This window comes from Panthera onca, chromosome C1 (genome assembly GCF_046562875.1).
Source record: "Panthera onca isolate mPanOnc1 chromosome C1, mPanOnc1 haplotype 2, whole genome shotgun sequence".
NCBI lineage: Eukaryota > Metazoa > Chordata > Mammalia > Carnivora > Felidae > Panthera > Panthera onca.
Window position 1 is genome coordinate 212,156,915 of NC_138346.1, and position 22,320 is coordinate 212,179,234.

Consider the following 22,320-nt stretch of genomic DNA (forward strand, 5'->3'; position numbering starts at 1 on the left):
TGATCTTCGCAGGCCCTTTTAGGCTCGGGGTGTTGCCACTACGTAGGAGAAAGGTCTGGAAGAAAAAGGATAGCTGGGGAGTGAGCAGAAACATGGGAGGCCTTGGCTGGGGCAGCTTGGAGGTGCAGTGTCGCAGATAGGCCACTAGGCGGTTCCGAGGATAAGGGATGATAACAGGCGGAGTCCGGGGAGGGGGGTGGGGTTCCAGCTCCAGACTTTCCCAGGGGCTGATTGATTAACAGGCCCGCGGACACCAGGCGTGGCGGCGGCTGGAAAGGGCCGGTCTCTTCTCAGGTTGGGATTTCTTTTCCATTTTTACAGACCTCCAAGGTGGGAGGTGTCAGGCACTTCGACAGAGTCCTATCTTTAGCCCCAGTCTGGGAGTGGGAATGAGGGCGACGGCCCGCCCCTTCTGTCACACTTGTGGAGGGTCGAATGGAGACCGGAGGGAACGTCATCCTCCACCTCTGTCGCCCGCTTGTGCCCGAGTCGGGTGGGGTGGGAGGAGAAATCAGGTCCATGTTGGAATCCCTCCCTCCTGCAGTTTCTGGCCGGGTAACCAGGAAAACGGGGCTACTAATACCCCCGTTGCAAGGTCAATGGGAGGATTAAATGTCAGAATATAAACCCTCAGCGTAGGAGAATTTCTCCTCCAACCCCACTCATCCAAGCCTTTCCTGTTCTTCCAGTGGCTGTCCAGATGAGTTTCCCAACTCCCCGGGAAGGAGGACCCTCGCCTGCAGAACCTCTCCCCAGGACTAGAGGGTCTTTGTGGAATCCCCAGCCGCCACCTCCCCGAGTCAGCTTTTCTGAAAGCAGTTCTCTCACCGGATTCGCAGCAGAATTACCAGGTGGAACACAGGGCTTCCAGTGCACCCAGCCCTGCTGAATCAGAACGTCTGGGGGTGAGGCCCAGCTTCCTCGCCTGAACAAGCCTGGCGCTGGGGAACCACTGTCCCAGATTACAGGGTAGTTGCCCGGCTCATCCCCTCCCCTGCTGGCCTGGGACGGTCAGGGGCAGTGGGAGGCAAGTCCCATCAGCACTTTTAACTGGGGCTGCCTTTTCGTGACTCACCTCCCAGACTTCCCGCAGCAGACATCTCTAAATAGCAGGCTCCCACCCTCCGGCAGAGGAGGTATTCTCCCTGCGGGGGGGGGAGGGCAGGAGGTGACAAGGTGGGTGCCAGGCTAGGGCAGCCCAAGGAGACCCATAGACAGAAGACGCTGCCTGCACAGCGCAGGGGGCACCGGTGTAGGACGTCTTGTTTGCAGGCTTTTGTTATTAAAGAAATTGCTGTCACTCAAGGTAATTCTACCCCAGATGAGCAATAAATATGCTCCCAGCTAATCTTACGGGGATTTTATTGGCACCTTGGGGGCAGAGGTTCCTTTACCCTGCTCACCTCCCCACCCCCACCCCCCGCCCTACGCCTCTCAAAACAAAATCCTGCTCCCCAGCTGTTTCCCCCCAGCAACAAGAAGGACTCGGCCCGACTAAGAAAGTGCACGCTAAGTGAAGACAGAAGGCGTCTGGGCAAAGGGCGGGAGTGGTTTCCTGGTCCTACCTGGAGGCAGGGGGTGACCAAAGAGCCTGAAATAACCCCTGGTCGACCTGGTTGGATCAAAGCGTGCGCGAGCTCCCCCGGGCCTGCCCCGCGCGCAGGACCCGGCACCTGGCCCGCGGGCGCCCCAGCTCGGGGAGACCGCGTCCCCGACCAGGAGGAATGTCTCGAGGAGGGAGCCGGTTCGCAGGAGTCGGTTCCAGCGTGTTCGAGTTACTGCCGCGAGCCCTCAGGGACACCGCCGGCAAGTCCCGGCTTGCAGAGAGGGGAGCCTGCCCGGGAGAGCGCGAGTCGGAGCGAGCCCGGGTGCGCGCCCGCGCGCGCGCCCCGCACTGCGCGGGGGGAGGGGAGCCCGCGGCAGCCACTCAGAGGAACGGTAGTGGAGCCTCCGCACAACTTTAACTGTCAATCAGACTTAATGGGGTATTAAAAAATGGGGGGGAAAAAAGGGCAGCCCTCTCGCTCCGCGCCGCTGCTGCCCCGGGAGCGAATGAATAAGGCGGCGCTGACGAGGGCGTCCGATCCACACGCGCTCCGCACCCGGGCCCTCTCCAAGTTGGAAAGGACAAAAAGAAGGCAATAAATGCTAACAGGGGAGAGAAAGGGAGCCGGATCGAGCGGCAACTCCAGGCCTCTGCTGGGAGAGGGAGGGAGAGAGCCGGAGAGAGCGAGCGCGCGCCAGGGCGAGCCATGCACGTAAAGAAACTGACACCGGGACCCCCCACTTCTCCTGCACGTTGCTGGCAATCAGATCGCGTTTAAGCAATTTCCTGAGCCCAAGAATAGCAATGAGTCGGGAGACTTTCGCGGGCTGAAATTGGGAGCTGCAAGCACTCCCCCCCCACCACTTTTTTTTTTTTTTTTTCCTGGAGAAGGGGTGGGGGGGGCGCTACAATTTGGAAACGGCCTTTTTTTTTTTTTTTTTTTTTTTTTTTTTTTTTTTAAATCTTGCACTTTGAAACCGCGGGACTGTAGCAGGGTGCGTGCGTGTGGTTGGTGCCTTTTTTTTTCCCCCCTTGCCTAAACTCCTCTGTCAGCCTGTAAACATTACCTGAGAATTCCCCAGCCTAAACGGCTGCTGGGGCAAGAAACTTCTTGTTAGAACTTTCCACCTCCGGCTTCCCCTCCAGCCCTCTTACCGTCCCAACCTTCTCAGACGGTTTTTCTCCTCCCGAGGAGGATTTATCTTTTTTTTTTTTTTTTTTTTCCTCTCTCTCTCTCTCTCTTTTTCTTTTTTTTTTTTTTTTTTTTTTTCTTTTTTTTCTCACCCGGTGCTTTGCTTTTGGGAAGAGGTGATTTCAACAGTGGCCAGGTGGGACGCCTCTCTCCCCCTTTCATTCGGTTTATTTATTATTGTTTGGGGTGTTTTCTTTTTTTAATTCCTGTTTTGCTCGGTCCGGGGAGTTTCGCCCCCCCCTGCCTGTCTCCGCGGCGCGGAGGATGGTGTGGAAATGGCTGGGCGCGTTGGTGGTGTTCCCTCTGCAGATGATCTATCTGGTGGCCAAAGCAGCCGTCGGACTGGTGCTGCCCGCCAAGCTTCGGGACCTGTCGCGGGAGAACGTCCTCATCACCGGCGGCGGGAGAGGCATCGGACGCCAGCTCGCTCGCGAGTTCGCAGAACGCGGCGCCAGAAAGGTACCGGGGCACGGCGACTCCAGGGGGTGGGGGCCGAAGGTGCGGGGGACGCCCACCTGCTGCCGCAGCCGGAACCCGAGCCCAGAGGAGTCGCCGGCCACCCTACTTCTCGGCGCCACCCGCGAGTGCTGAGCTAGCCAGTTTCACCTTGTAAATTTTCCCGGGCACCAGACTGTCTTTTCTGGCAGGTCCGGAGCTGGTCCGCTCCTTTGGGATCGGCGGCCGGTTGGCCGTTCGCCGCCACCCCGAAACTTAGGAGACCCACCCATTTCCCACATTCCTCCCTACCGAAGGAAGGTGTTGTGTTTTCCCCCCTCGCCTTCCCCTCGATGCCGCCACCCTGGTGAGTGCAGGGTGTGTGCGCTCCTGGGTAGAGCTGGGAGCCGCCTGCTAGCTGGCTTCGTATTTTCCTTGGCAACCCGCTTCCCAGCCCCAACCTGGGCGGCTGCAGCTCTGGAGGCACGTAGAGAGGGGATACTTGGTTTGGGTTTGAAAGGGGGGTGGGGAGCGGTCTTGGATGTCTAGCCAGGCCTGACATGCACTCCCACGCCCAGGTATTTGGAAATCTAGAAAGAGGGGGACAAGGGTAATGGCAGCTGATAAAGCGCCCTTGTTCTCACCTTCAGCCGTGCCCCCTCCCCCCCCCCCAGATGCAGCCCCAGAGGGGATCCCTCCCCAGTAAATGGGGAGGTGGCACTGTGGGGAGGGCCTTCCCCCTCCCCAGGGCTGTCTTTAGCTTTTTGGTGGTTACACCATCTCTTCCTCTGGTTTTCCCAGACCTGGTGCCCGAGAGTGGGGAGGGTGAGCCGGCTGTCACCCAACTCTGACCCAAGCCAGGCTGACTCACCCGGTGACTAGAGCAAAGGAGAGAGAGAGATTGGAGGCTGGCAGGCCAGACTGTCTCAAGCCGGCCCTGTGAGGAGGAAGAGCAAAATCAGGGAATTAGTTTGAAACTTCAACTGTTGAGAGCAAGGGGGGGGGGGGGGGGGCGGGGAAGGGCCGGCAAAGCCAGCTGATCTGACACGGAGCCACATACCTAGGGGATTAAGTAAATATGTACTGTAGAAAACCAAACCTGCATGTAATTCCAGGTTGCTTTTGTTTTGTTAAATACTGCCCTGAGATTTACAATTCCTCTGGGGTGGCTCAGACTGGGACTGAACTTTGGAGCCTGAACTATCAGCCAAAGCTGATGGCGATTAACTCTTCCCCTGCCGGCTCGCGTGGGGGAGGGGAGGGCCGTGGTGGCCCAGCTAGCTGGAGTTGGCTGTCCCTGGCTCCTGCTTCTCCTTGGGTGGTTTGGACAGCTGCTTGACCTTGCAGTTGGAAGGGTAGTTCGGAAGTGTCTTTAACCCTTGGACACACTGAAAAAGGAGAAGTAAGAGAGTTGTACTCAGCAGTTTCATTGCCTTGGGGTGATGCCGCCTCGAAAGTCTCCCAAAGCTCTTTGTGGAGGGGTGGGGAGGGGCGGGAATCAGGATGGCAGATGAAGGTGTCCTTGTGGAGATATGTGGGGTCTGGGACCGTCGCGTGTGATTGTCATTCCTCGGATGTCTGCATCCCGCAGAAACTTTCTTCAGAGTCTTCCAGCTGGCCCAAGTCCTGGTCTCTCTTACTGCTTTTGTAACTGGCTGCAGTAGGCTTACGAAGAACTCTTTTTGTCAATCTGGAGAAACTTGACTAGTGTAAACAACCCTAAATTAAAGAAGTATATGGCATGGGAGGGGGAGGCAGTGAAATAGAGCGGAGTGGCACCCCACAAGCTCATGCACTGGGAACCCTGTCCCACCTTACTTGGAATGGACATTCTCTTCCAGGGAATAAACTCAGGGCCAATTAGAAATATGTCTCAAATTGGTATCCCGTCACCAGAAACAGGATCCATGGGGGCCCGTGAAATTTCCAGGGCCGTTCATGCTTAGGTTTAGTCATCAGCCCGGTCAGGACGAACAAGAGTGCTCCCTGTAACTAATAACTGTCTGACCAATTATTAGGGATGGTTTTTAACGAGCCCTCCACTTGCCACCATGGTGGGGAATTTGGAATCTGCCTGGGTCCATCTGGGGCCGGGGAGAGGGCCTTGGGACAGTCCTGAGCCCAGGAGTGTGTGCGCTGCCTCTGAGAGCCCTTCCAACCTGGATTTGGGTGGGATCGGATCTGGAGGGGGAAGGCCCCCAAAAGAGAAAGAAGGAAGGAAGAGCTTCTCCCAACAGTGGCATATCCAGAAGAGAAGTCCGTTTACCTTTGGGAAAGAGCAGCAAACCCCCTCCCCCCTCCCTTTTCTCATAATGATCTTTGGCAATATTTGTGGGCGGAAGTGTGCCTTAGGCTACAAAGGTGACCCAAACGAGGGTTTTTCTTAAAGGGACACGAAAGCTCCAGGAGTCAGAAGTTCCCTCACCTGGAAACATCTGTTCCATGGGTACATGCCATCCTGAGGTTAACCAAGGCAGGGCTGCCCATGGTTAGGGTCTCCAAGTGGGTTATTCCCACTATACTCCTTTTTTAAATTTTCTGTGCTCCCCCGGAATTCCTTCCATGAAAGCATTCACAGAGCTTGGGCGCATCCGGCTAGCTGGTCAGCTGGCACAGTCTCCCAAGTCTTTGACTTTGACAGGGTTTTAGCAGGGGGGGCCCTGGGAGGAGGAGAACTGGACTGTTTGTTTGGAAGTGTTTGCAGTGGCTGTTCCAGCTAGATGAAAGCCCTGGGCTGTGATGGTGGGCCCAGGGAGGCAGGGGCAAAAAAATGAGGACCTAGTCCATCCATGAAGGACGGCTAGAGCTGGGAGTCAGGGCCCCACCCCTTTCAATGAGGTACTGTGAGAACTGGCTTGGAATTGTACTTGCTTGGCTATTATTGAGTTTACAGCATGTGGGTTGATAGCCTTGTCCCTAAAGCAGCTAGCCAGGAAGTAGCCCTTTATGTGGCTTTGGGAATCCTATTCTCCTTCCCATCCGTTCAGCAGTCCCATATCCTTCCCATTCCCGGTGCTGGGCCAGGCCCGGGCCCACCTGTGCCATGATGACCGTCTAGTTCACCGACCCTGCTTGAGGTGTCTGGCAGGTGTTTGGTATAGCTCTAAGCCTGGAGAGGGGCTGGGCCCAGCAAAGATGAATAAAGACCCAGAGACAGTGGCAGGTGTTTAGAGTCAGGGCACAGATCATTCGTTTCTTCTGGCCACCATAACAGATCAGTAGGGCCCCACTCCCTTTAAGGACTCTAAGGGAGATTCCTTCTTGCCTCTTCCAGCTCTTGTGGCTCCTGGCATTCCTTGGCTTGTGGTGGGATCTGTCCAGTCTCTGCGTCCTCGTGTGGCCTTCCCCTCCGTCCCTGTCTCTACGTCCTCTCCTCTCTTTATAAGGATACCAGTCAATGTGTAATGAAGCCTCAGCCAGGAATGAATGAGCCTGAACTGATTACATCTCCAAAAACCTCATTTCCAAATGAGGTCACATTCAGAGGTTCTAGGGTGCCCATTCATGGGTGGGGGGCGGAGGGGACACTACACAGTGGGAGCCCAGTGGAACTGTTAAGCTATAACAGAGGCTCACAGAAGGGCTTCAGGAAGGAGGTAGCATTTGAGTCAAGAGTTCCAACCTGAAGGGATGTGACAAGGTCACTCCGGATGTGAAAAGGTCACTCCGGGTGCAAGATATCACCTGATCAAAGACTATGCACCCCATTGGAACTGGGGAAAGGAGGCAGGAGGCAAAGAAAGACAATACTGTGGATTGGGATAGGGAGCTGGGGAGGTAGGTGGGGAGTCATATCTCAGACTCTGAGTCAGGCCAGTACAAATAAAAATAGGAAAGAGGAAGAAGAGTGGAGAGGGGTCCCGACAGGGCTTCCTGTGGGACCCAGAGTCACCGGAACAAAATAGCTAGTAAACAAAATAGTAGTAAACAATGATGGATGGGACGCCCGGGTGGCTCAGTGGGTTAAGTGTCCAACTTTGGCTCCGGTCGTGATCTCCCCAGTTCGTGAGTTCAGGCCCCACGTTGGGCTCCACACTCCCACTTGGGAGTCTCTCTCTCCCTCTCTGTCTCTGCCCCTCCCCAACTTGCACACTTGTTCTCTCTCTCTCTCTCTCTCTCAAATAAATTAACTTTAAACAATGATGGGTGATGAAGGTCAGTGGCCCTTCCCCCCTCCAACCTCACCTTGAATGCAAACTTTGCCAGAAGTTTCTGGGAAAAGGATCAGGCTCCCATTTGTTGTGTCTTGGAGCAAAAAGGTAGGGCACCTGTCCTACCTGTGGCATTTGGGAAAAGCCATTCAATAGCATCAGGTCCTTGGGTTTCAAACAATGGGCCTTACAATTTGGGCTGTGTCATGAATGGGCAAACACCTCCCTCTTACGGCCTCACCCACTTCCCCCGCGGAACACGACCTCACAACTGGATCCATGCCAGCTGTGGCCTGGCTTACCTGGGCTGGGAGGCCAGAGCCTGGGTTCTAGACCCAGCTCTGCTGCAACCCTGGGAAAGGAACTACCTTCTCTGGGCTGCAGCTGACAGGCACACCTATAAAATGAGAGAGGACACAATGACCCCTGAGATCCTGGCACGCCTTGAAAGTCTCATTTTATGGATCAGCCTCCCAGGGAAACAACAGATTGCTAATAAGCTCCCTGAGTTGGGAGGAAGAGACCTCTTCAGAACCCATTTGTCCTCCTCACTGCTGATCTCAGTCTTTCTTGCTACTCATCAGATCCCACTGACTGAAAAAAGAAGCAGCTCAGATTTGGGAAATGTGCCGACAGTGGATGGGAGGCTCACTCCCACTCCTCAACTATCTCAACAGCCTCCAGGGAGCTGTCTGCCATGGGTTTATTTCAACTCTTATAGATGTTAATGTTATTTTTTAAGTTTTTTAATTTATTTTGAGAGAGAAAGAGAGAGAGAACCAGCAGGGGAGGGGCTGAAGGAGGGGGGGGTAGGAGGGACAGAGGATCTGAAGTGGGCTCTGTGCTGACAGCAGAAAGCCCGATGCGGGGTTCCATCTCACAAATCGTGAGATCATGACCTGAGCTGAAGTTGGATGCTTTACTGACTGAGCCACCCAGGCGCCCTGGAAATTTTAATATTTTCAACCTGTAGTTTTCAAGGGATCCAGGGGCCCAAATTTCCCAACTAGCATATCAAAGGAGAGCTTTCACCTTTTTTCTTTTTGAATTTTTTAAAATATTTATTTATTTTTGAAAGAGAGAGACACAGAGCATGAGCGGGGGAGGGGCAGAGAGAGAGGGAGACACAGAATCTGAAACGGGCTCCAGGCTCTGAGCTGGCAGCACAGAGCCCGACGCGGGGCTTGAACCCACAAACCGGGAGATCATGACCTGAGCTGAAGTCAGACGCTTAACTGACAGAGCCAACACAGGCGTCCCTAGAACTCTCAGCTTTTATCCTAAAGTCACCAGATTGTCTATTTGGGCTTTAGAGAATGCTCACTGGGTCTAGCGATGCTGAGCCTCGGTCAAGAATCTCACATCCAGTCTACCTAGCCTGTCCACTAATCCTTGCTTCGAGTCCAGGCTCTTATGAGCTTCAAACTTCTCAGAGCCATGGCTGTGATCCCTGCACAGAGCCCTCTGGGATCTTCATCATTATGGTTACTTTCCCTGCTCCATTTCCAACTTCATCACTGAGATATGACCTCAGCTGTATTTTTTTAAATTTTTTTAAATGTTTTTATTTATTTTTGAGACAGAGAGAGACAGAGCATGAGCAGGGGAAGGGCAGAGAGAGAGAGAGAGAGAGACACAGAATCCGAAGCAGGCTCCAGGCTCTGAGCTGTCAGCACAGAGCCTGACGCGGGGCTCGAACTCATGGAGTGTGAGATCATGACCTGAGCTGAAGTCGGACGCTCAATCGACTGAGCCACCCAGGCGCCCCTGACCTCAGCCATATTTATGAGAAGGTAGCCCTTGGCTGTCCTTTCTACCTGGGAAAGCTATCTGATTGTCACAGCCACTGCAACTTGTCCCGGAAGGACCTTGTCCCAACCTGCCACTGCCATCAAAATCCAACAGAGTCCTGGGCATCGGTGCCGGAAAGATTCCAGACCCAACGTATTCTCCTCATTTATCCTTGTGCAAAAGCACCACCCTACCTGGAATGTTCTAAGAGGCTCTCCTTATTGCTGCCTTCAAAAGACACAATCTAAAAATACACTAAGTATATAAGATATTTGAAAGGAAACATTTGAAACGTATTATTCAGATGAACCATGAAGGTCAGGAAAAGTTAAATCCAAATGAGAAGGAGAGAAGGGAATCTGCTTAGATGCTGGCATCCTCAAATGCCCATGCGACTACTGTGGGACCAGTGCGGGAGGCGTTAGCCCTCCAAAACTGAGTACTCTGGATTCTTAAAAAGAGAGGGCCAAATACCAGAACAGGTGAGCAAATGAATGGTGGGCGGGAACCCATTCATTCATTCATCCATTCCCTTAGTCATTCACTCAACAAACCTATGCACCTTCGGTGTGCCAGGTATCAGAGGCACTGGGGATATGGTAACGGTAAGGAGCAAAGCAGACAGAAATATCCAGCCATGTAAACAGCCACAGTTTAGTGAAGGAAACAGACAGATAATAAACAAGAGACATAAAATAGAGAGCACATTAGGTCGTAATGGAAACACAGGGCAACACAAATGAGGCAAAGCAGACCAAGAGGACATGGTGGGAGAGGAGAGAATGGCATTCCCGGCAGTGCAGGGGTGGGGAGGAGGGGGGCGGTTAGGGCAGGGGCTTGTGGGGAGCAACAATCTCTAGAACTGGCTTTGGCTTTGACGCTGAGCGAAGCTGCGAGCAGTTGGAGGGTTTGGGGCACAGAAATGACAGATCTAACCTGAGTCTTAGCAGGATCTTGGGGCTGCCAGAAGCCAAGACAAGGGAGGTGTTATCAGGCCAGGGGCAGGGAGCTGTTCGGAGGCCACTGTGCATTTCTGCAGCCCACCCCCCACCCCCCACGGCCAGCACATCGCACCAGACCTGCTCCGCCCTCTTCCGAGAGCCTCTTTCTCAGGGCGGGACCTCAGCTTTGCATGTGGGACTGGGAAGATGTTGGCTGTGTCCTCCCGATGTCTCTAGAGTTGGAGGGAAGCGAACGGGCTGAATGGGGATCTAGGTGGGCCGGAGCACCCCTAGTGGAGTGGGTGAGAGTCTTCTGGGGAGACCTGCTGTCGGCCAGGTCCCGATCTCTTCTCGCTGATACCTCCGGCAAAGAATGCCAGCCAGCTGGAGGGTGGCATGGCTCTGGGTAATTGTGACCGTGTCAGACCGTGTCGCTTGATTCAGCGAGCAGAGGAACCACACAAACAAGGTTCTCTCGCAGTGGCACTCAGGGTCTGGCGTGATGACGGTCCCCAGACTGACAAAGCCCCTGATGCTTTGGAAAGATGAGCCCGCTCCGGCAAGATGGCTTAGATGGTCATAAGGATGAACCGCCCCCCCCCCCCCCCCAACTAAAATTAAAACAAAAGCAGATGTACTGGTGCCCAGGGTGAAGGAGACGCTTTTCCGGTCCACTTTGTCGAAGCACTTCTGGAGCACTGTGGTCAGGATTGGTCAACACTTGGAGAGGGTCCTTGAGCAGTTGGAGAGTGTCCAGGAAGTGGGCTCAGGATGACAGGGACTTAGGTTGGATGGCAAATCCGTGACTCCTTTAGGGGCTGCGGACGGAATCAGCGGCCTTACGCTTCGCAGAGGCAAGGGGGCTGGGCCAGGTAGGGCGAAGGGCCGCGCCAGGCCGCGGGGGTGGGGGGGGAGGGGTGCTCCACGATGTGCACTGGGGTCCCGCACCAGGGCCGCCGTCCTGCCCTTTGGAGCCAAGCGGGCTGCTCTGGGAGTGCTTGTGCCGTGGACGCCTGCCACGGGGAGGGAAAGGCTCTGGGCGGCCACCCGGGGCCCCTCCACCCCTCAGGCTCTGAATCATGGTGACTACGGTGAGGACAGTGACCCAGGCAGGGTCAGGGGCCAGGAAGGGGAGAGGATACCAGCATGGATCAACCAACACTTGGAAGAGGAACCCTTCTCGGCGTGACCTCACCGGTGTCCTTCAGGGGTCATGTCATTCCTTTGCTTGGGTGTTTCAGGGTGCTGGAGAGAGGAGAAGGGAAGGTGCGGGACAGGCCCCTGTCACATCCTTCACTCTGACCTTCAGTCATGACTCAGACCCTGCGGCCCCCAAACTGGATGCTGAGGGCTTCCTTGGGCTCCTAGTGCTCTGCACGACCGCGTGCTATATGCAGCTGTAAGTGACTAGAGTACTGACGTGACAGGTGCTTTCCCCAGGTGGCTGTCCTGGTCTAGTCTTGGGTGACCGTTCAGTGCTTTCTCACATTCTCTGTCTCGCCCACGTCCCGAGGTGGGTGTGATTGGCGGCCCACTTCTAAGATCCAGGTGAGGTGAATTGTCCAGGATGCTTGGCCGAAGGCAGACTCTGAACTCAGGATTCCCAGCTTCCAAACTGGGCCCTTGGCCTCGAGGACAGATCATCTCAGCCTGGCCCCGCCTACCCCAGTCAGGGTTACAGAAGGGTCAGGAGACAAGCTGTTAAATAATGGGGCCTCGTGCACAGAGGGTTCTGGACAGAGGGTTGATAAGCTGTACCAGAGTCAACAGGACGCAGTCAACAGGATGGGCCAGGATGCAGTTCTGTTCCCCTTTACTCAAAACAGTTTTAAGCACCAAGTATTTGCATACAATGAATGGGATACTTGCCAAAGGATTAAGGTAGTCCCTGGTTATCAGGGTTTGCTTTAAACAACTGAAAAGCAGGAAAACAACACAGTTTGTGCTTCAAATCTACTTCATTTGGACTTAATTTGACAAGCAGTGTAACCCCTCCAATATGCCAGGAGCCAGCTTTGCGGGAACAGTGAGTGCAAACAACTTCCAGTTAACCCTGAGCCCCCGCCCCCAGCTCGATCCTCTGAAGGGACCAAGGGCTTTGATAGTACAGAGAAGGGAGCAATCACTGCACATTAAGGGAAATCTTAGAAGACTTCTTGGAGGAGGTGGCAATGTAGGGAGTTGTAGTAAGTCTTCATCTTTTGCTGATTGTAGAACCCTGGGATCTCGTGGTTCGTGGGTTCGAGCCCCACATCAGGCTCTGTGCTGACAGCTCAGAGCCTGGAGCATGCTTCAGATTCTGTCTCCCCCTCTCTCTGCCCCTCCCCCACTCTCTCTCTCTCTCTCTCTCTCTCTCTCTCTCTCTCTCTCTCCCTCTCTCTCAAAAATAAGTAAACATTAAAAAAATTTTTTTAATAAATAAACCCTGTTCTAAGAATACACCATACACATTTTTTTTTTTTTTTAGAGTGTGAATATGCATGCACCGGGGAGTGGCAGAGAGAGAGGGAGAGAGAGACTCCCAAGCAGGCTCCATGCTGTCAGCACAGAGCCCAGCATAGGGCACCATCTCACAAACCACAAGATCATGACCTGAGCCGAAATCAAGAGTCAGACGCTTAACAGACTGAGCCACCCAGGCGCCCCAGGAGAGGGAGATTCTTAAGCAGGCTGCACGCCCAGGGCGGAGCCCATCTCAGGGCTCGATGTCACAACCGTGAGATCATGACCTGAGCCCAAGTCAAGAGTCAAACCCTACGGACTGAGCCACCCAGGCGCCCCACAATACACATTTTTAAATGTTTATTTATTTGTCTTTGAGAGAGAGAGAGAGAGAGAGAAAGAGAAAGCAGGGGAGGGGCAGAAAGAGAGGGAGAACCCCAAGCAGTCTCCACACTGTCGTCACAGAGCCCAATGCAGGATTCGATCTCACAAACCATGAGATCAAGAGTAGGGGGACGCTTAGCCGACTGAGCCACCCAGGTGCCCTGCAATACACATTTTTATGCTTTCAAGTGGTCCTTGGATGCCCCCGATGCCTATCCCATACACCAGGTTAGGAAGCTTTGCACCGCATCTAAGTCCTTCAGGCTTGGATTCTGGTGCAGGATTTGAGCTCATACCACAGGCAGGGGACCCCCTGGTGTCCTGGGACCCCGAAGCCAGAGCCAAGCCCAAGTGGACAGCAGATTTGTGGCCTGGTGGTGCTTAATGCCAACAACAGTCAGTTCAGCACCGGCCACCTGGCCCCAGCCTTTCTGACTCTGTTGGCCATTCCCCTTGCTTTGGTGAATGCAACCTTGAAATCCCTTTTTAGGGGCCTTCCAGGGAAGGTGCCAAAAAAGCGTTTTGATCATGAACAATGTGACCATTTTGTCCACATTTGAAATATCCTTCCTGGGAGGTGTTTATAGATAATTGTCTCCTATCTATATGTCCCACTTCTACAGACATCTGGCCCATCTAGGCCCCCACAGCCCCCGATACCATTTGAGGTTCTAGGAGCCAGTTTTCAAACTGGGTTCCAGAGCATCCGAGGGGCTCCAAGAAGGTAGGACCACATGGGAGGTGGGAAAAATAGGGTTCTGAGGGGCCCCCACCGCCACTTAACTAGATTGGCTTCACTTCTGTTTAATACCTTTGAATTCCATGTAAAATTTTTGTGTGCGTTTTGAAAGAACGCCATTACTTTCAAGAGAAGAAAAAAAATACAGCTTAAAAATAGCTGTTCTAGGAAATGCTCAGGGCACACGCCTCTCCCCAGTTGATCCTTGGATGTGCCAAGCATCATCACACTGAGTCCTCGATCTTTGGCTCTTTCCTGCAAGGCGTAGCAGCATGTGGACTGATGGGTCCTCCTGTGAGCTTGTTCCTTGGCCCTACAGGAGAGGGACCGCCACCCCCCTCGACCCCAGGCATGTGGAACCCCGCGTCCTGCTCAGTCCTCAGCCAGGGCCTCTCCGCCACCCCTAGGGAGTCCGTGAACTAGAGGCCTTCATTTCTCAACCAGGATTGAAGGGGCCTCCCAAGTCCAGCATCCAGCCCTGAAGGACTGGGATTTGACCACCCCAGCCCCAGAACCAAGGGCTGATCCATGGGTCTCTTGAGGGCTAGAGGCCAGCCCCCTGGCCACAGCACTCATGCAGTTCCTAATCCCATAAAGAGCCACCTGTGGTGTGACCTTAGACAAGTAACTTTATCTCTCTGGGCTTCCGTTCCCCTATCTGAAAAATGAAGGAGATTGAGTGAAATAACATATGTAAACCTCCTAGTTCATCATTTGCAAGAAAGGATGGTTCCTTCTAGTCAGGGGTAGGAGGGGGGGCAGGGGGGGCAGTGTGGGGGAGAGGGGGAAGGCAATGGGGGAGGGGTGAGGCAGTTGGGGAGCGGGAGTGGTAGAAAGGCGGCCAGCTTGGGGGCAGGGGGGAGGCGGTGGGGGGGGGGGAGGGGGGGCAGTGTAAGGGCAGGGGGACAGTGGACAGACCCCAACCATGATTTTGTACCTTTTGCTTACTGAACCAGGGAGTCTCCTACTCCCAGCGTGGGAGATGGGGAGGTGGGGAGGGGGGAGGGGCAAAAGGCAAAGAACATGCTGGCTGAACTTGACCTGGTTCTGAGGTTCCCCAGGAAGGGGGTTATCCCACCCATGCCACAGAAACCCTCGAGCAATTTTAGCTAGAAGACGGTGGGAGGGAATCACTCTTCCCACAGGGAGAGGGCTCAGAGCCTGGTGTCTTACCACCCACTGAGGCCTCCATCCCTGTTAAGATGGCTGGTAATGACTGTCCCTGTCCTCGTGGGTGCAGGCCTTTCTGTGGGTGAAGAGCAGAGGGAGGCTGGCCAAGGGCCCGGCCTCTGCTCTGCTCTGCGCCGGGCTGCCCACTCCCCTGCAAACCACCCAGCTTCCCCTCTGTGGGTTTTCATTAGTCATTTTCATCTCAGCATCCAAGTAGCTCAGTTGGTCAGGGTTGGGCTGTGGTGAGGCCAAAGTCACAGGTTACCATGGCAACTCGGGGCGCTCTGTGGCTGTTCGTCGCCATGTGTCTGATGCAAAAGACTGTAAGGTCCTCGGGGAGCAGGAGACAAGTCTCCTTGCTCACCAAGCGTCCTAGGCACTTGGCACAGTATCGGGCGCACAGTAGGCACTCGATAAATGTTCGCTGCCTGAGCAAATACGTGATCGACCCATCCTGGCTAGTTTAGCGCCTGTGTTCACTGAGTGCCTCCTGGGCCCGGGGGCTGGTTCTGAGCACTTTCCATGTAAGTCATTTACTCCCCACAGTGAGGCCTAGCGTTGGTGCTGTTCCAATCCTCTCTCTACTGGCCACGACTCTGGGGGTCAGTAACTTGAGATCTCACATCTAGTAAGTGACCAAGCAGGGTTTAAACCCAAGGTGTCCTCTTGAGCCGGTGATTCTGGTACCTCCTCATTAATCATTCTATGGAACAGAACAGGTCATGTTGACAGCCCCCCAGCAGACTCCGTGCGGCCGATGACTTTAACAGCCAGGGAGTCTAAATGCATCAAACAACATTAGCTACAGTTCTCCTGATGGTGGGTCTGGAGGTGTCCTTCAGACTGGTTTGTCGACCTCTGTGACCAGAAGGTCCGAGGATGGGACTACCTCTGGGCATGGCTTCAGGGGCTCAAACACTGGTGGCAGGATTCAGCCTCTCCTTGGGCAGGCCTCCTGCTCACGTGTGCCCCTCGCTGCCTTAAATACCCCAGCTCCCAGACCACAGGTTGGAGTGGTCTCTTCTGCTCAGCAGTTCCAGAAGGATCCAGGACTTGAGTCTCCCTGTCTGTGACTGGGTTGAGCCGGAAGCAGTCGCTAGTGATGGGTTACAGGCCTGTCCCTGAGTCAGGGGTGGACCAGTCCCAGCCAAGTCACAGTGGTTGAGAGTGGGGAGGTGGGCTTCCGTGGGGGTCTGTGGGAGTGCCGTTACCAGGAGCAAGGGTATTAGGAGCAGGCGTTTAGTCCTCCTTGTAGAGGGACCAATCCAGGTTTTAGTCATCTCAAGCAGAAACTTCCAGGAGATCCAGGCCCACCTGTTAGCCAGTCTAGTCTAGTCTCCCAAGTCTGGTCCTGCAGACATTATCAGGTCATTTACTGACACTTTGGGGCTAAAAGGACAAATTGTTCCTTTTAGGCTTGAGCTGAAACCTCCTCGCCCTCGGGGAGTTTGTATCTCAAAGAGGCAAAATGAGCAGCCAGTCAAGGTGGCCTCGCAGGTTGTCAACACTTTCTTCGTGACCTTTTCTAGAAGACTGAAGGCCACTATGATAGGAGAGTAAAGGAAGTCCCTTTGCGGGGTCACTGTTCATCGTGGTGGTTTCCTGGGTGTGAGAAGCCCAGTTCTCCCTCCTTTCTGGCCACAGGCAGGTGAGCAGAAGGGAGCCCATACTGGGTCCTTCCAGGGTGGAAAGAAGGGTCTCTGGGGAACTTCTAGAACTCCCAGGACCAGGGTCCTTTAAGAGCCCAGCCAGCCAGCACAGCATGCTCCGACCCTCTCGGGCCCCACAGCAGGTTATCCTGGGCAGCTGGGGCCAGCGTGACCACAAAGGGCAGCGCGACCTTACAGCAGGCAAGCAGTCCTGCCAGACACCCCCACGTGACATCAGGCCACCCTTGGCTCCCGCGCCTCACGTCCTCACCTCTCACTTGGCACAGAAGGGCTCCCGCCTCACCTCTCCAGGCCACTTCCCTGTGAGCACCCAGCAGAGGGCAGGGGAATGGGTGGGGGTCCTCCAGCCCGGAGCACAGGGGCCACCCTGCACCCCTCTGAGGGCTCACGCCTCCTTGGCTGGCGGCTCCACTGACCTGGTTTTGGGGCCACCTCTTGGGCCTCTGTGTTGGGCGGGGTATGTGCGTGTGTTTGCACGCACACACGTGAGCTCCCGCGTGCTGGGCACGCACACCCGCATTGGCTTCTTGGCCCTGTTCCAGGAGCCAGTAGAGAACAGTGGTTCAGATTTTGAGCTCGGAAACCTCAAACCAAAGTTCTTCCACTTACTTTGCCGAGTGACCCCGGGCAAGCTTCTAGACCTCTCTGAGCCTCAGTTTCCTCATCTGTAAAAGGAGGACTCAATGAGATAACGTGTAGAAGTCCTGAGCACAAAACAGGCCTTCAGTATGTGTTGGCCCCGGGGGTGCGGCCGAGGATCGTGTTTGACGATTCACTCCAACCCGTCTCGTACCCCCTCTACAAAAGCACTTATGACCGGTTTGTTTGAAGCCGGGGAGGGTAGGTTAGATGGGGAGGGGCTGCTGTGCCACCGACAGCCCACACACTTTGGGGCAGACAGACTCGAGTTTCAATCCCAGCTCCTCGGGCCGGAGACCTTGGCCAAGTTCCTCAACCTCTCTGCAGGAGCTTCCGGTGGCTGTGCTAACATACGGCCACGCGCTCAGTGGCTTAAAACAGCATACACTTAGGCTCTTAGAGTTCTGGAGGTCGGAAGCCCGGCACAGGTCTCCCCGGGCTAAAGTCGAGGTATCGGGGCTGCATTCCTTCTGCAGGCTCTAGGGGATCACCTATTTCCCTGTGCTCACAGCTTTTAGAGGCACCTGTGTCCCTTGGCCGGTGGCCCCTTCCTCTGTCTCCAAAGCCAGCGGCTGCCATGCTTCCTCACAACTTCCTCTTTCTCCCTTCTTCTGGCCCCACTTGTCAACTTGTAAGGCCCCCTTGCGATTATACAGGGCCCACCTGGATAATCCAGGATAATCTTTCTATTTTAAAGTCAGTTGATTAGCAAATTTAATTCCATCTGCAACCCTAATCCCCCTTTCCCTTGCAAGGTAACACCTTCACAAATTCTGGGGATTAGGGCCCGGTGTCCTGGGGAAGCTTTCTCATCTGCAAAGTGACACTGCTAATCCCAGCCTCCCAGGGCCTTTGGGAAGATTCCAGGAGATGGTCCAGCATGCCGGGCAGGGGCTCAGGAAATGCTGGTTGGATCTGCCCTGAGCACCTGCTGAATACAAAGCTCTGTTTCAGGTGCCATCCAGAGTCACCAAGGATGGGAGATGTCACAGTTCCTGCCACAGAGCGGCTGGTATTGTGATGAGGGCAGTAGGACATCACCAGGGAAGGTTTGTCCTTGGAGAGCAGAATGGAAAAACAGGGACTTTTACTGACCCTGTGCTGGGGGAGCAGCTGCTCCTGGGTCAAACCAGAAGGCTTCCTAATGGGGGCAGATTTGATAGGAGGGAAGGGCACGCAGGGGACTCTCCTAGGTCACAGGGCCCAGGTGGACATTACACAGAAAACAACACAAGGCCGCCTGGGTGGCTCAGTCGGTTAAGCCTCCAACTCCTGGTTTGGGCTCAGGTCATGATCTCACTTTGTGACTTCGAGCCCCACATCGGGCTCCGTACTGGCAGCACAGAGCCTGCTTGGGATTCTCTCTCTCCTCCTCTTTCTGCCCCTCCCCTGCTCTCTCTGTCTCTCTCAAAGTAAATAAATAACAACTTTTTAAAAATAATTATAAAAGAAAAAAAAAAACCACAAGGTTCTGGGTTCCAGCCTCAGTCTAGCTGGGAAAATGGACCAGAGGCCCTCAGTAACGTATATGGTGTGATGGGTACCTGATGAGCAAACCATGATGGGAGTCAGCTATGGGCACAGCGTAGGGCTTCCAACCAGTCTGTGACTTTGCTGTCAATGCAGCTCTTCCTGTGCACTAGGTGACTTACAGGGACCATCTGAGAGGTAGGAACTGTTCCTGTCCTCATTTTTTAAATGAGCAGAATAAGGCTCAGAGACGTTAAATATTTGCCTAACATCACACAGCACGGATAGTTGTGGGATTTGAAGCCAGGCAGTCTTGCTTCTGCGGAAGGAAGGCTGGCAGTGGCTCGGCCTGGGGTCTAAGGCGAGACATCAAGGAGGAGGTGGAGGCCACAGAAAGAAAACATCCCAGGAGAAGGGGAAGTGCGTGTCTGGAAAATGGGAGAGGCGGTTGGGCCGGCTAGAACAGAAGTGTGAGTAGCGTGATGGGAGATGGTAAAGGGCGACACCTCACAGTACTTGGTGGCCACAGACTGGATTGAAAGAGCACTAGGGAGCCAAAGAGGAGCTTCTACAGGGTGCAGGACCAGACCGGGTTCCTGGAAGGTGAGGGAAGCCTGGTTTTCCAGCAGAATTTTCCTCTTTCTGCAGGGCTGGTGCTGAAGGGAATCCCCTCATGGCCCAGCATCCGGGCCAGGCAAGAACCTTGAAGGTTTGCTCCCAGCATCCTCTCGCCTTTGCTGAGCAGGCCGATTCCCGCTGCAAAACGTCCCACTGCTTCCCCAAATCCCCCAGCCCTCCAGGCCCAGATCCCCAGCCTGATAGCATGACGCCAGCCAGCCGGAAGGGTCAACTCCATGGCGTTTGACCTTCCTCCTGCAGAGATTAGACCGATTCCTAATTAATGGCTTGTAGGATAGATAGTTACCTTGGCACAGCTTGCAAGTAATTTAAAGCTTGTCCTCAGGAGGCCGGGCCATAAATAATGCTTAATTAGCCGGAGGTCTTCCTGGGACACACCAGCTGTGTGTTATTGGGCACACCAGCTCAGGGACCCCCGGATGCCTGGTTGGGATAGGAAGGGGATGCTGAAAGAATCACCCCTCCCCCAGTGAAAAATCAGTCTTGTCTTTCCCAAAACAACAGCTATAGTCTCACCTCCACCAGCAGAAGTGTTACCAGGGTTGGGGTCCCGGCTCAGCTACTCCTGGCCAGGCCCTTGACATTTCTAGGACCTCGGTGCCCCATCTATAAGATGGCCCAATAGCTCAGGGCCATGGCCCCTTGAGGACTTGCTTAAATGTATAGATCAAATTAAGAGGAGGGTGGGGAAAAAGGACTTTGGAGACTTTGGATTTAGGAACTGAGGCTAGGGGATTATAGACCTCACTGAAGCACCTTAGACAAGCTCTTGAATAAATCCTAGAGCACTGGGGACCACTGCGACACGATTGTTTTCACCGCTAAACCTAATACGCTTCCGTACTGACTGCTTTTGGGTTTTTTGCATGTGTAGAGTGGGTGTGTAGGCAACTGTGAATCAGCTAGCTGTCGTCAGCCGTCTGTTGGGATGTGCTGTCCATTCTGCATCGTGCAGTGGGTCTGTTGGGGCCATGTTTCCCGCTGTCCAGGGCAGGAGGGGAAGGCACGTGACCTGGCATTCCGTGCCCCTGGGTATGGCTCTAGAGCCCGGTCCATGTAAAGGCCCTGCCTGGCTTCCTCGTGCGAGGCCTGCGGGCCATACTTCATCCGTCCCGAGATCCCCTTCAAGACACATTATCACCCGTTTCACAGGGGAGGCAAAATGATTTCATTCGTTCGCTCACATGCTCAGCAGGCACCTGACGACCATGCCAGGTGCTGGGAATTCATCCCGAGAGCCTATGCTAGAAAGTGTGTGTTGGGGGGGGGGGGGGGCAAGAAATAACTTAAAATTTCAGATAGCGGCAAAATGCTGTAAAGACAATAAAACAGGTGATGGGAGGGAGAGAGATTTAAATATTAACTTCGGTGACAGGGAAGCTGGAATTGGCTCTGGTGTTAGACGGTGACTTGTTGCATTCCTGGGCTGCTTTTTAAAGATCTGTAGTCATTTCTTCTTTACCCCCCCAGTCGCCACAAGGACTTGAATTAGTGGGGTCCAAAGAGGGGAGTCAGTGTGGCGGCTCCTTGGGGCCAGGGGACCATTTGCCCATATGTCCCCAAAGCCCTGGCCACTCACAGGAAATCCAGAAGGCAAGTTTGGTAGGTGGCTGAGGAGAGAGGGCCTGCTTGGGTTCCTTTCCGTGTCTCCAGGTTCTGCATCCGGCCCGGATCTGAAGGCTTCAAGCCAGCCCCAGGAGCCTGGTGAGGCTTTCGTGCACTTTTGACCTTCCCACAGCGGCACAGGGAGGCCAGTTTTGATTCTTCCCACTTCCCGGGGGGGGGGTGGGGGGGGGGGACGGTAATGCCCAGAGATGCCAAGTGACTCATCCAAAAGTCACACAGCAAATCAACTGCAGAGCACAGTGCTGGCCTGCCGGCCCCAGCCAGGCTGCCTGCCATTCCCAAGGGCAGTTCAGACACCTGGGCTGCGAGGGTGTGCGGGCCAGGGCCCGTTCTGGGAGCCGCCTGGAACAAACGGTGGTCCCCTGCCTGGTGGAGGCGGGCAGCCGGCGGGACACGCTGGCATCTGCTCACACCTGGAGGAAGGGCCCCCAGCACCCCAGCACTTCTGCTTCCGTGAAGAGGGATGAGCTTCCCAGAAAGCCGAGCTCAAAGGCAGGCACTTCCCCAGTCTGTTGGGCAGAAAGCCCAGAGCGGACCCCAGAGGCTCAGCCCTCGGTTTTGAAAACCCCCTCCCGCCCCGAGAGGCAGGGGATGGGGTCCCCAGCGGAGAGGCTGACCCCAGATGGGTGGACGCCGCCAGCCCCCGGGGACGCTCCGGAGGAGGGAGGCCGCGCTCCAGCTGGGCCCGTGCCTGCCAGGGGGGCGGCGGAGGGTTCACGCTGCGGCCAGCAGACTGGCTGCGTGTTGCAATGTCTGGTGGCGTTTGCAGCATCCTGTCCGTGTGTGCAGCTGGGGTAACCTCAGGCCGGCGCGGAGGAGCGTGTGTGGCGCGCAGGCCTCGCGGCCTGGAGGCTGCTGGCACCTTGCATCTCATTTACAGCTCCGGGTTCAGCCGCGGGCCAGCGGCGCCCGTGACGTCACGCCGTTTGTTTACCGCGGGGAGGAAGCGCGGGCGGGGCCCGGCGGCGGCCGGAGGGGCACCCCTTCCAGCCCCCCCCCCCGCGTGCGCCGCGACCCCAGCCCCAGCCCGGCCCTCCTCCCCACCTCCCCTGCCCCCTCCCTCTCTGCGCCCCTCCCCGCACCCCCAACCTCAGCCTGGCCCTCCTCCCCACGTCCCCCGCCCCTTCCCATCCGCACCCCAACCCGTCCCCGGCCCGGTCCCTACCTACCCCGCCCCCCACCCTGCTCCGCCCCCTCCCCAGCCGCGCTCCGGACACCTCCCTGAAGCCCGCCCCCCTCCACATCTACCTCCCAGCCCTCTTCCCTACCCTCTCCCTTCCTTTTCCGTCCGCCAAACGGGATCCCAGCCCGATCCCCACCCAGGACTCCAGCCCAGCCCTGCCCCACCCCCTCCCGGGACCCCCGCGGGCCCCCACCCTCCGCCCGCCCCTGGGCCCGCTTTCAGAAAGACTTCCTGGAGCCTCCTGCCAGACCCGTTGAGGTTTCGCCCGGCGGCTCCTCCTTGCCACCCCCTCACCCCATCAT

At 55.4% G+C, this 22,320-nt stretch overlaps 1 protein-coding gene across 5 annotated transcripts in view; it reads left to right on the forward strand.

The window, feature by feature from the left end:
• Positions 1 to 887: 887 nt before the first annotated feature.
• The window catches only part of DHRS3 (dehydrogenase/reductase 3), a 41,461-nt gene continuing 20,028 nt past the window's right edge, over positions 888 to 22,320 (forward strand). Inside the window, exons 1-2 of one of the 5 annotated variants that reach the window (XM_078452381.2) lie at positions 888 to 905; positions 3,048 to 3,197. In XM_078452381.2, the coding sequence (XP_078308507.1) occupies positions 3,048 to 3,197 (150 nt within the window). In that variant the 5' untranslated portion in view covers positions 888 to 905. The other 4 variants (XM_078452383.2, XM_078452384.2, XM_078452382.2 and 1 more) reach the window with 4 other exon arrangements.